Source organism: Triturus cristatus, chromosome 10 (assembly GCF_964204655.1).
Source record: "Triturus cristatus chromosome 10, aTriCri1.1, whole genome shotgun sequence".
In the NCBI taxonomy this organism is placed as follows: domain Eukaryota; kingdom Metazoa; phylum Chordata; class Amphibia; order Caudata; family Salamandridae; genus Triturus; species Triturus cristatus.
The window spans coordinates 3,285,319-3,298,456 of NC_140593.1; the positions used below are offsets into that span (position 1 = coordinate 3,285,319).

Genomic DNA, 13,138 nt, shown 5'->3' on the forward strand with positions numbered 1-13,138 from the left:
GGTCCCTAGAGTGAAGGGTGGTTTTGGGTTCCCTAGAGTGGAGGGTGGTTTTGGGGTCCCTAGAGTGCAGGGTTGTTTTGGGGTCCCTAGAATGGAGTGTGTTTTGAGAGTCCCTAGAGTGGAGTGTGGTTTGGGGGTCCCTAGAGTGGAGTGTGGTTTCGGGGTCCCTAGAGTGGAGTGTGGATTGTGGTCTCTGGAATAAAGTGTAGTTTTGGAGCCCATAGCATGAAGGGTGGTTTCATGGTCTCTAGAGGTGAGTGTAGGTACAGAGTATCTTGCGTGGGGTGATTTTGGGACCCTAGAGTGAATGTAGTTTTGTGGTACCTAGGGCAAAGGGCCCCTCGAGTGAAGTCTAGTTTTGGCATCATTAGAGTGAAGGCCTTTGGAGCCCCTAGAGTGGTGTGTGATTTAAGGGTCCCTAAAGAGAAGGGTGGTTTTGGAGCCCCTTGAGTGGAGGGTGGTTCTGAAGTCCCTAGTGTGGAGTGTGGTTTGGAGGTCCCTAAAGTGGAGTGTAGTTTAAGGGTCCCTAGAGTGGATTGTGGTTTGGGGGTCCCTAGATTGGAGTGTGGGTTGGGGGTCCCTAGAGTGGAGTGTGGTTTTGGGGTCTCTAGAGTGGAATGTGGGTACAGAGTCTTATTAGTGGTGTGGATTTGGAGTCCCTAGAGTGAAGGGTGGTTTTGGGGTCCCTAAAGTGGAGGATTGTTTGGGGGTCCCTAGAGTGCAGGGTTGTTTTGGGGGTCCCTAGAATGGAGTGTGGGTTTGGGGTCCCTAGAGTGGAGTGTGGTTTGGGGTCCCTAGAGTGGAGTGTGGTTTTGGGTTCTCTAGAGTGGAGTGTGGGTACAGAGTCTCGTTAGTGGGGTGGATTTGGGGTCCCTAGAGTGAAGGGTGGCTTTGGGGTCCCTAGAGTGGAGGTTGGTTTCGGGGTCCCTATAGTGGAGGGTAGGTTTGGGGTCCCTAGCGTGAAGGGTGGTTTTGGAGTCCCTAGAGTGGAGTGCAGGTACAGAGCCTCTTGAGTGGGGTGATTTGGGGACCCTGGAGTGAAATGTGGTTTTGGGATCCATAGAGTAAAGGGTGGTTTTTGGGGTCCCTAGAGTGAAGTGTGATTTTGGCATCATTAGAGTGAAGGCCTTTGGAGCCCCTAGAGTGGTGTGTGATTAAGGGGTCCCTAAAGAGAAGGGTGATTTTGTGGTCCCATGAGTGGAGGGTGGTTTGGGAGCCCTTTGAGTGGTGTGTGATTTATGGGTCCCTAGAGTGGAGGGTGGTTTCGGGGTCCTTAGAGTGCAGGGTTGTTTTGGGGTCGCTAGACTGGAGTGTGGTTTGGGGATCCCTAGAGTGGAGTATGGTTTGGGGGTCCCTATAGTATAGTGTGGTTTGGGGGTCCCTAGAGTGGAGTGTGGTTTTGGGGTCTCTAGATCGGAGTGTGGCTACAGAGTCTTGTTAGTGGGGTGGATTTGGGGTCCCTAGAGTGAAGGGTGGTTTTGGGTTCCCTAGAGTGGAGGGTGGTTTTGGGGTCCCTAGAGTGCAGGGTTGTTTTGGGGTCCCTAGAATGGAGTGTGTTTTGAGAGTCCCTAGAGTGGAGTGTGGTTTGGGGGTCCCTAGAGTGGAGTGTGGTTTCGGGGTCCCTAGAGTGGAGTGTGGATTGTGGTCTCTGGAATAAAGTGTAGTTTTGGAGCCCATAGCATGAAGGGTGGTTTCATGGTCTCTAGAGGTGAGTGTAGGTACAGAGTATCTTGCGTGGGGTGATTTTGGGACCCTAGAGTGAATGTAGTTTTGTGGTACCTAGGGCAAAGGGCCCCTCGAGTGAAGTCTAGTTTTGGCATCATAAAAGTGAAGGCCTTTGGAGCCCCTAGAGTGGTGTGTGATTTAAGGGTCCCTAAAGAGAAGGGTGGTTTTGGAGCCCCTTGAGTGGAGGGTGGTTCTGAAGTCCCTAGTGTGGAGTGTGGTTTGGAGGTCCCTAAAGTGGAGTGTAGTTTAAGGGTCCCTAGAGTGGATTGTGGTTTGGGGGTCCCTAGATTGGAGTGTGGGTTGGGGGTCCCTAGAGTGGAGTGTGGTTTTGGGGTCTCTAGAGTGGAATGTGGGTACAGAGTCTTATTAGCGGTGTGGATTTGGAGTCCCTAGAGTGAAGGGTGGTTTTGGGGTCCCTAAAGTGGAGGATTGTTTGGGGGTCCCTAGAGTGCAGGGTTGTTTTGGGGGTCCCTAGAATGGAGTGTGGGTTTGGGGTCCCTAGAGTGGAGTGTGGTTTGGGGGTCCCTAGAGTGGAGTGTGGTTTTGGGTTCTCTAGAGTGGAGTGTGGGTACAGAGTCTCGTTAGTGGGGTGGATTTGGGGTCCCTAGAGTGAAGGGTGGCTTTGGGGCCCCTATAGTGGAGGTTGGTTTCGGGGTCCCTAGAGTGCAGGGTTGTTTTGGGGGTCCCTAGATTGGAGTGTGGTTTGGGGGTCCCTAGAGTGTAGTGTTTGTTGGGGGTCCCTAGAGTGGAGTGTGTTTTTGGGGTCTATAGAGTGGAGTGTGGGTACAAAGTTTCATTAGCGGGGTGGATTTGGGGTCCCTAGAGTGAATGGTGTTTTTGGGTCCCTAAAGTGGAGGGTGGTATGGGGGTACCTAGAGTGCAGGGTTGTTTTGGGTTCTCTAGAGTGGAGTGTGGGTACAGAGTCTCGTTAGTGGGGTGGATTTGGGGTCCCTAGAGTGAAGGGTGGCTTTGGGGTCCCTAGAGTGGAGGGTGGTTTGGGGGTCCCTAGAGTGCAGGGTTGTTTTGGGGGTCCCTAGATTGGAGTGTGGTTTGGGGGTCCCTAGAGTGTAGTGTTTGTTGGGGGTCCCTAGAGTGGAGTGTGTTTTCAGGGTCTATAGAGTGGAGTCTGGGTACAAAGTTTCGTTAGCGGGGTGGATTTGGGGTCCCTAGAGTGAAGGGTGTTTTTGGGTCCCTAAAGTGGAGGGTGGTATGGGGGTACCTAGAGTGCAGGGTTGTTTTGAGGGTCCCTAGAGTGGAGTGTGGTTTTGGGGTTTCTAGAGTGGAGTGTGGGTACAGAGTCTCATTAATGGGGTGGATTTGGGGTCCCTAGAGTGAAGGGTGGTTTTGGGGTCCCTATAGTGGAGGGTAGGTTTGGGGTCCCTAGCGTGAAGGGTGGTTTTGGAGTCCCTAGAGTGGAGTGCAGGTACAGAGCCTCTTGAGTGGGGTGATTTGGGGACCCTGGAGTGAAATGTGGTTTTGGGATCCATAGAGTAAAGGGTGGTTTTTTGGGTCCCTAGAGTGAAGTGTGATTTTGGCATCATTAGAGTGAAGGCCTTTGGAGCCCCTAGAGTGGTGTGTGATTAAGGGGTCCCTAAAGAGAAGGGTGATTTTGTGGTCCCTTGAGTGGAGGGTGGTTTGGGAGCCCTTTGAGTGGTGTGTGATTTATGGGTCCCTAGAGTGGAGGGTGGTTTCGGGGTCCTTAGAGTGCAGGGTTGTTTTGGGGTCGCTAGACTGGAGTGTGGTTTGGGGATCCCTAGAGTGGAGTATGGTTTGGGGGTCCTTATAGTATAGTGTGGTTTGGGGGTCCCTAGAGTGGAGTGTGGTTTTGGGGTCTCTAGATCGGAGTGTGGCTACAGAGTCTTGTTAGTGGGGTGGATTTGGGGTCCCTAGAGTGAAGGGTGGTTTTGGGTTCCCTAGAGTGGAGGGTGGTTTTGGGGTCCCTAGAGTGCAGGGTTGTTTTGGGGTCCCTGGAATGGAGTGTGGTTTGAGAGTCCCCAGAGTGGAGTGTGGTTTGGGGGTCCCTAGAGTAGAGTGTGGTTTCGGGGTCCCTAGAGTGGTGTGTGGATTGTGGTCTCTGGAATAAAGTGTAGTTTTGGAGCCCATAGCATGAAGGGTGGTTTCATGGTCTCTAGAGGTGAGTGTAGGTACAGAGTATCTTGCGTGGGGTGATTTTGGGACCCTAGAGTGAATGTAGTTTTGTGGTACCTAGGGCAAAGGGCCCCTCGAGTGAAGTCTAGTTTTGGCATCATTAGAGTGAAGGCCTTTGGAGCCCCTAGAGTGGTGTGTGATTTAAGGTTCCCTAAAGAGAAGGGTGGTTTTGGAGCCCCTTGAGTGGAGGGTGGTTCTGAAGTCCCTAGTGTGGAGTGTGGTTTGGAGGTCCCTAAAGTGGAGTGTAGTTTAAGGGTCCCTAGAGTGGATTGTGGTTTGGGGGTCCCTAGAGTGGAGTGTGGGTTGGGGGTCCCTAGAGTGGAGTGTGGTTCTGGGGTCTCTAGAGTGGAATGTGGGTACAGAGTCTTATTAGTGGTGTGGATTTGGTGTCCCTAGAGTGAAGGGTGGTTTTGGGGTCCCAAAAGTGGAGGATTGTTTGGGGGTCCCTAGAGTGCAGGGTTGTTTTGGGGGTCCCTAGAATGGAGTGTGGGTTTGGGGTCCCTAGAGTGGAGTGTGGTTTGGGGGTCCCTAGAGTGGAGTGTGGTTTTGGGTTCTCTAGAGTGGAGTGTGGGTACAGAGTCTCAACTTCCGCCCCATCTCTCTTCTTCCCTTCCCGGCAAAAGTCATTGAGAAGACCGTCAATAAACAGCTGACTGCTTTCCTCGAGGCAAACCACTTGCTCGACCCGTCCCAGTCCGGATTTCGAGCCAACCACAGCACCGAGACGGTCCTCATCGCAGCCACCGACGACATCAGGATCCTGATGGACAACAGAGAAACAACCGCCCTCATCCTCTCGGACCTCTCGGCAGCCTTTGATACCGTATGCCACCGCACCCTAATAACCCACCTCTTCAACACTGGGATCCAAGGAAAGGCCCTGGACTGGATCACCTCATTCCTCTCCGACAGAACCCAGAGAGTCCGCCTCCCTCCCTTCCGCTCAGCGGCCACCGAGATCATCTGCGGCGTACCCCAAGGCTCCTCGCTCAGCCCAACACTCTTCAATATCTACATGAGTCCCCTCGCCGCCATCGCACGCAAACACAACATCAACATCATCTCCTACGCCGACGACACCCAGATGATACTCTCCCTCACCAAAGACCCAGCCACCGCCAAAACCAACCTCCAGGAAGGAATGAAAGACGTCGCAGAATGGATGAAGCTCAGTCGCCTGAAGCTGAACTCAGACAAGACAGAGGTCCTCATCCTCGGACAATCCCCGTCCGCCTGGGACGACTCCTGGTGGCCCACAGCACTGGGCTCCGCGCCGACACCCTCGGACCACGCACGCAACCTGGACTCCTCCCTCACGATGACCAAGCAAGTCAACGCCATCTCGTCCTCTTGCTTCAGCACCCTGCGCCTGCTCCGGAAAATCTTCAGATGGATCCCCACCGAAACCAGAAAGACCGTCACCCAGGCCCTCATCACCAGCCGACTGGACTACGGAAACGTCCTATACGCAGGAACCACCGCCAAACTTCAGAAACGACTACAACGCATACAGAACGCCTCCGCACGACTCATCCTTGACATCCCTCGCCACAGCCACATATCCGCCCACCTGAGAAACCTGCACTGGCTCCCTGTCAGCAAGAGGATCACGTTCAGGCTCCTCACCCACGCACACAAAGCGCTCCACGACATGGACCCCAAATACCTCAACAACCTCCTCTCGTTCTACACTCCCACCCGCCAACTCCGCTCCGCCAGCCTCGCCCTCGCCACCGTCCCACGGATTTGCAGAACCACCACCGAAGGAAGATCGTTCTCCTACCTGGCAGCCAAAACATGGAACTCCCTCCCCTCACACCTACGACTGACCCAGGACCACCTAACCTTCAGGAAACACCTCAAGACCTGGCTGTTTGAGCCATAGCAGCACCCCCCTCCCTCCAGCGCCTTGAGACCCTCACGGGTGAGTAGCACGCTCAATAAATGTTTTTGATTGGTTTTGGCATCATTAGAGTGAAGGCCTTTGGAGCCCCTAGAGTGGTGTGTGATTAAGGGGTCCCTAAAGAGTAGGGTGGTTTGTGGTCCCTTGAGTGGAGGGTGGTTTGGGAGCCCTTTGAGTGGTGTGTGATTTATGGGTCCCTAGAGTGGAGGATGGTTTTGGGGTCCTTAGAGTGCAGGGTTGTTTTGGGGTCACTAGAGTGGAGTGTGGTTTGGGGATCCCTAGAGTGGAGTATGGTTTGGGGTCCCTAGAGTATAGTGTGGGTTGGGGGTCCCTAGAGTGGAGTGTGGTTTCGGGGTCTCTAGATCGGAGTGTGGGTACAGAGTCTTGTTAGTGGGGTGGATTTGGGGTCCCTAGAGTGAAGGGTGGTTTTGGGTTCCCTAGAGTGGAGGGTGGTTTTGGGGTCCCTAGAGTGCAGGGTTGTTTTGGGGTCCCTAGAATGGAGTGTGGTTTGAGAGTCCCTAGAGTGGAGTGTGTTTTGGGGGTCCCTAGAGTGGAGTGTGGTTTCGGGGTCCCTAGAGTGGAGTGTGGTCTCTGGAGTAAAGTGTAGTTTTGGAGCCCATAGCATGAAGGGTGGTTTCATGGTCTCTAGAGGTGAGTGTACAGAGTCTCTTGCGTGGGGTGATTTTGGGACCCTAGAGTGAATGTAGTTTTGTGGTACCTAGGGCAAAGGGCCCCTCGAGTGAAGTCTAGTTTTGGCATCATTAGAGTGAAGGCCTTTGGAGCCCCTAGAGTGGTGTGTGATTTAAGGGTCCCTAAAGAGAAGGGTAGTTTTGGAGCCCCTTGAGTGGAGGGTGGTTCTGAAGTCCCTAAAGTGGAGGATTGTTTGGGGGTCCCTAGAGTGCAGGGTTGTTTTGGGGGTCCCTAGAATGGAGTGTGGGTTTGGGGTCCCTAGAGTGGAGTGTGGTTTGGGGGTCCCTAGAGTGGAGTGTGGTTTTGGGTTCTCTAGAGTGGAGTGTGGGTACAGAGTCTCGTTAGTGGGGTGGATTTGGGGTCCCTAGAGTGAAGGGTGGTTTTGGGGTCCCTAGAGTGGAGGGTGGTTTGGGGGTCCCTAGAGTGCAGGGTTGTTTTGGGGGTCCCTAGATTGGAGTGTGGTTTGGGGGCCCTAGAGTGTAGTGTTTGTTGGGGGTCCCTAGAGTGGAGTGTGTTTTCGGGGTCTATAGAGTGGAGTGTGGGTACAAAGTTTCGTTAGTGGGGTGGATTTGGGGTCCCTAGAGTGAAGGGTGTTTTTTGGGTCCCTAAAGTGGAGGGTGGTATGGGGTCCCTAGAGTGCAGGGTTGTTTTGAGGGTCCCTAGAGTGGAGTGTGGTTTTGGGGTCTATAGAGTGGAGTGTGGGTACAAAGTTTCGTTAGTGGGGTGGATTTGGGGTCCCTAGAGTGAAGGGTGTTTTTTGGGTCCCTAAAGTGGAGGGTGGTATGGGGGTCCCTAGAGTGCAGGGTTGTTTTGAGGGTCCCTAGAGTGGAGTGTGGTTTGGGGGTTTCTAGAGTGGAGTATGGGTACAGCGTCTCGTTAGTGGGGTGGTTTTGGGGTCCCTAGAGTGAAGGGTGGTTTTAGGGTCCCTATAGTGGAGGTTGGTTTCGGGGTCCCTAGAGTGCAGGGATGTTTTGGGGTCCCTAGAGTGGAGTGTGGTTTTGGGGTCCCTAGAGTGCAGGCTGGTTTTGGAGTCACTAGTGTGGAGCGTGGTTTGGGGGTCCCTAGAGTGGAGTTTGGTTTGGAAGTCCCTGAAATGAAGTGTAGTTTTAGAGTCTCTAGAGTGAAGGGTAGTTTTGGGGTCCCTAGAGTGCAGGGTTGTTTTTGGGGTCCCTAGAGTGGAGTGTGGTTTGGAGGTCCCTAGAGTGGAGTGGACTGTGGTTTGGGGATCCCTGGAGTGAAGTGTAGTTTTAGTGTCTCTAGAGTGAATGGTGGTTTCGGGGTCCCTAGAGTGCAAGGTTGTTATGGGGGTCCCTAGAGTGGAGTGTGGTTTGGGGGTCCCTAGAGTAGTCTGTAACTCGGGTTCTACTCATGTAGCTGGACATTTATTGTATCCTATTTTCTCTAACTTATCTAATATCTACTACCCCTCTGCCCTCCCACTGTGCTCATCGGATCACTTTGCAGTTGGCTTTCGGATCAAAGTTGTTTCTAGCTTATTGGCACCCGTACAGGGAACTAAGTCTAAATATGAAACTGAGGAAAACTTGATATTGGAGCCTTAAATAAGCTTCTATCAAGTAGTGCACCTGTTATTAAACAAATGGCTATTGCTGATCGTGGGCCATCCAAAAATGGATTCAAAATTCTATTGGTGTTTGTCTCCCGCTTTCTATTAAGAGGCTGAACAACCGCAGCCCCCCGACCCTTCGTTTACCGAGAGGCTAAAAATTGAAAAAACTAAATGTAAAGCCTCAGAAAGAGTATGGAGGAAGAACCATCGTCTGACACGAAACTCGCCTACAAGAAGGCCAAAAGAGATTATCACTCTCGTTGTAAAACAACTCGTGCTGAATGTGTCTCCTCGACCATCTCCAATGCCCAGATCTGCTCTAGGATTTTGTCTAATGTGGTCAAAGAACTATCGGGGTCAGAAAGTCAGACTACCCATCTTGTCCTTAATGGATCGCAAGGTGAGGACATTGCCAACTTTTTCTAAGTAAAGTTGAAAGAACATATTCTCTACTAGATGGGGATAAGCGGGTTAACGCCATACAGCAAACCATCACCCCTTCCCATGCAGTTAATAACACGGGCTTGTGAACTGCAAGAATACAGAATATATCAATAAATTGGAAATTTGGTCTCTCTTTGATATTAACTCGTTTAGGCTGCTCTTAGGTAGTCTTAAATCAGGCTCTCCCTGGGATCTACTTCCCATCTCCGAGCTGCCTTCACTTACGTTAATTATGGAGCTCTTAATGCCTCCTCACAGGAAGCAACAGTCCTGCCGGAGTGGAAGCATGCGATGCTTCGTCCTCTTTTAAAGTAGGCTAAAGCTGATCCCTCCCAGCTATCTCATTTTCGGCCAATTTTACTACTTCCGGTATTTTCCAAAATTTGGGAAAAACACATTAACTTGCAGTTGTCTCATTTTGTTGAAACTCAAAACTTCTTGCAAGCCTCACAATCTGGTTTTAGAGCAGGTTTCTCTACCGAAGCTACTCTTCTAGGGGTTACTAAAGTCCCGTTTGGACTTTAGGGACGCGGTGGCCCTCATCATACTTGATTTGAGTGCCGCTCTCTACATGGTGTCTCATACTGCGTTACTGAAAGCTTTGCAATCTCTGGGCATTGATGGCCCGGCACTCAAATGGTTCGATTCCTTTTTGGCAAACCGTACATTTCAGGTCTTCTCTTCTACGGCCAGCTCCAAAACCCACTCATCTCCGTATGGAGTACCACAGGGCTCTATCCTGAGCCCTCTATTGTTCAATGTCTACGTTAGACCTTTGGCAGCGACTGTCGAAGAGGCAGGGCTGTCCCTGTTTTCCTACGTGGATGAAACCCAGATAATTTTCTCTCTCTCCGCAGAGAGGGAATCTGAGCCATCTGCTCTCCAGTCTGGGCTGAGGAAAATTGCATCCTGGATGCAAGCAAACTTACTCAAACTGAACGGTGAAAAAACAGAAGTCCTGGTTTTGGGGGAAAAGAAAGATCTCTTCGGGACCCAGCATTGGCCTTCTGAAATGGGCGCTCTACCCCAGCCCACCCATCAAGTCCGCAACCTAGGTTTCATAATTGATGTTCAGCTTTCAATGAAACAACAAGTCGTAAAGGTGGCCTCAACTTGTTTTATCATGTTGAAATGGCTAAAGAAAATCGTTTGGATGCTCCCCTGCTCCACCCAGAGAACCGTAGTCCAGGCCCTTGTCACTTCTAGGTTGGACTACGGCAACATCCTGTACCTGGGTGTAAATGAAGAAGTGATACGAAAATGGCAGATGGTGCAGAAGGCAGCCGCTAGACGGCTCCGCCAGGTTCCCAGGGCTGCCTCTACCTCAGGCTCTCTTCATGATCTTCATTGGCTCGGGGTTGAGAATCATATTAAATTCAAGGCCTTGAGCTATATGTTTAAGATCAAAACCGGTACTGCCCCTCAATATCTACAAACTTTAGTTTGCTCCTACATACCATCTCGCCCTCTCCACTCCACTACTCAGGCGAACTTTTCGGTTCCTAGAATCAGACTGTCGCGGATGGGCGGCCGATCCTTTGCCTATCTAGATCCCTCTCTGTGGAATTCTCTTCCCATGTCACTCTGCAACCAAACAGTCTATGGGAACTTTCGCAAATGTTTGAAAACTTGGTTGTTTAATCAATAATCCTCCGTTGTGTCTCTTCTTCCCTTCAGGCCGGCGCCGGGAAACCCTTTGGGGTAGCTGTGCGCCTTATAAAATTAATTAACATAACGTAACAAGGGTGGTTTCGGGGTCTCTAGAGTAGAGTGTGGGTACAGATTCTCGTTAGTAAAGTGGATTTGGGGTCCCTAGAGTGGAGGGTGGTTTCGGGGTCCCTAGAGTGTAGGGTGGTTTTGGGTTCCGTAGAGTGGAGGGTGGTTTCAGGGTCCCTAGAGTGGAGTGTGGTTTTGGGATCCTTAGAGAGAAGGGTGGGTTTGGGGTCCCTAGAGTGGTGTGTGTGTTGGGGGTCCCTAGGGTGAAGCGTGGTTTCGGGGTATCTAGAGTGGAGTGTTGGTGCAGTCTCGTTAGTGGTGTAGATTTGGCGTTCCTGGAGTGAAGTGTAGTTTTGGAGTCTCTAGAGTGGAGGGTGGTTTCGGGGTCCCTAGAGTTTAGTGTGGGTAGAGTCTCATGAGTGGGGTGATTTTGGGGACCCTATATTGAATGTAGTTTGTGGTCCCTAGAGCAAGTGGTGTTTTTGGGGTCCCTAGAGTGGTGTGATTTTGGCGTCCATAGAGTAAAGGGAAGCCCTTGAGTGGTGTATGGCTTCAGGGTCCTTGGAGTGAAGTGTGGTTTTGGGGTCCTTAGAGAGAAGGGTGGGTTTGAGGTCCCTGGAGTGAAGTGTGGTTTTGGGGTCCCTGGAGTGAAGGGTGGTTTTGGGATCCTTAGAGAGAAGGGTGGGTTTGAGGTCCCTGGAGTGAAGTGTGGTTTTGGGGTCCCTGGAGTGAAGGGTGGTTATGGGGTCCTTAGAGAGATGGGTGGTTTTGGGGGTCCCTTGTGTGTGGTTTTGGGGTCCCTGGAGCGAAGGGTGGTTATGGGGTCCTTAGAGAGATGGGTGGTTTTGGGGGTCCATGGAGTGTGGTTTTGGGGTCCCTGGAGTGAAGGGTGCTTGGCAGGTGTTCCAGCTCTGTCGGGTGTACCTGGAATGGTATAGCGCCCCCTTGTTTGAGGCGGGGGCAGTAATCTCCCCACAGAGGCCCGTGGTTTAGGGCAGAGCAGGTCTTCCTGAGGGTAACAGGTAACAAACCTTGTGTCTTTGTGAAGACGCCCTCTGCAGAAGGTGTCACTCGGATAAATGGTGTGTTGGGAGCGGGGCAGGGATTGGAATAATCTATTTTTATTTTCTGTCTTTTAGTGACTTTGCGGAGAGTAACAATTTTAGCCCAGATGGGAAACAACTGCTCATTTCTGCAGCAAGAAAAAGTCACGAGCAAGAGAGAAGCCGGCCGACGGTAAGAATGAGGCCATAAGACCCAGGAACTCAGTGTGAGGGAGAGACAAGGGGGAGAAAAGAGAGAAGGCAGGAGGACTAGGACAGAGCAGAGAGAAATGCCAGCGTTGGGGCAAAGCAGAGACCGAGGGAGCACTGGGGAAGAGCAGGGACTGAGGGAGCACTGGGACAGAGCAGGGACTGAGGGAGCAATGGGACAGAGCAGGGACTGAGGGAGCACTGGGACAGACCAGAGACTGAGGGAGCACTGGGACAGAGCAGGGACTGAGGGAGCACTGGGACAGAGCAGGGACTGAGGGAGCACTGGGACAGACCAGAGACTGAGGGAGCACTGGGACAGAGCAGAGACTGAGGGAGCACTGGGACAGAGCAGGGACTGAGGGAGCAGTGGGGCAGAGCAGAGACTGAGGGAGCACTGGGACAGAGCAGGGACTGAGGGAGCACTGGGACAGAGCAGGGACTGAGGGAGCACTGGGACAGAGCAGGGACTGAGGGAGCACTGGGACAGAGCAGGGACTGAGGGAGCACTGGGGCAAAGCAGAGACCAAGGGAGCACTGGGACAGAGCAGGGACTGAGGGAGCACTGGGACAGAGCAGGGACTGAGGGAGCACTGGGACAGACCAGAGACTGAGGGAGCACTGGGACAGAGCAGGGACTGAGGGAGCACTGGAACAGAGCAGGGACTGGGGGAGCACTGGAACAGAGCAGGGACTGAGGGAGCACTGGGACAGAGCAGAGACTGAGGGAGCACTGGGACAGAGCAGAGACTGAGGGAGCACTGGGACAGAGCAGAGACTGAGGGAGCACTGGGACAGAGCAGGGACTGAGGGAGCACTGGGACAGAGCAGGGACTGAGGGAGCACTGGGACAGAGCAGGGACTGAGGGAGCACTGGGACAGAGCAGAGACTGAGGGAGCACTGGGAAAGAGCAGAGACCGAGGGAGCACTGGGGAAGAGCAGGGACTGAGGGAGCACTGGGACAGAGCAGGGACTGAGGGAGCACTGGGGAAGAGCAGAGACTGAGGGAGCACTGGGAAAGAGCAGAGACCGAGGGAGCACTGGGACAGAGCAGGGACTGAGGGAGCACTGGGACAGAGCAGAGACCGAAGGAGCACTTGGACAGAGCAGGGACTGAGGGAGCACTGGGACAGAGCAGGGACTGATGGAGCACTGGGACAGAGCAGGGACTGATGGAGCACTGGGACAGAGCAGGGACTGAGGGAGCACTGGGGAAGAGCAGGGACTGAGGGAGCACTGGGACAGAGCAGAGACTGAGGGAGCACTGGGAAAGAGCAGAGACTGAAGTACTGGGTATTTTAGACCCAGCGGTGCAGGGGCACACACCCTAAGACTTCGGGGTTTCACCCTGTTCCGGACCTACAGAAACACAGAGTCTTCTGGGTGAAGTCAAAGAATCGTTTATTGGCTGCAGACCAATGACAGATATCCTAGAAGTACAACAGCGTGTATGTTCTCAGGAGACTGCCGAAAATCATAGGAACGGACTTCTCCTTAAGTACAAAATATCATGCTCCAGGCACACATTCCTTGGTTTACGATATGGTAATATGCAAGTGTACATTACAAAGAAAAGGCAGAGTCATGATGACCATCCCACATTCCTGTTCGGCCAGCCCACAATGATTTACACCGGAAGGTTCAGATCCCATGTTTGAAGTAAATAGACCCCCCAATAAACATGAGCA

At 52.5% G+C, this 13,138-nt stretch overlaps 1 protein-coding gene across 1 annotated transcript in view; it reads left to right on the forward strand.

The window, feature by feature from the left end:
• Positions 1 to 13,138, forward strand: part of LOC146788700 (NACHT, LRR and PYD domains-containing protein 3-like) — a 447,514-nt gene that overhangs the window by 393,132 nt on the left and 41,244 nt on the right. The window contains exon 8 of the mRNA XM_085630084.1: positions 11,336 to 11,432. Coding sequence (XP_085486210.1) covers positions 11,336 to 11,432 — 97 coding nt within the window. The remainder of the gene's footprint in view (positions 1 to 11,335; positions 11,433 to 13,138) is intronic.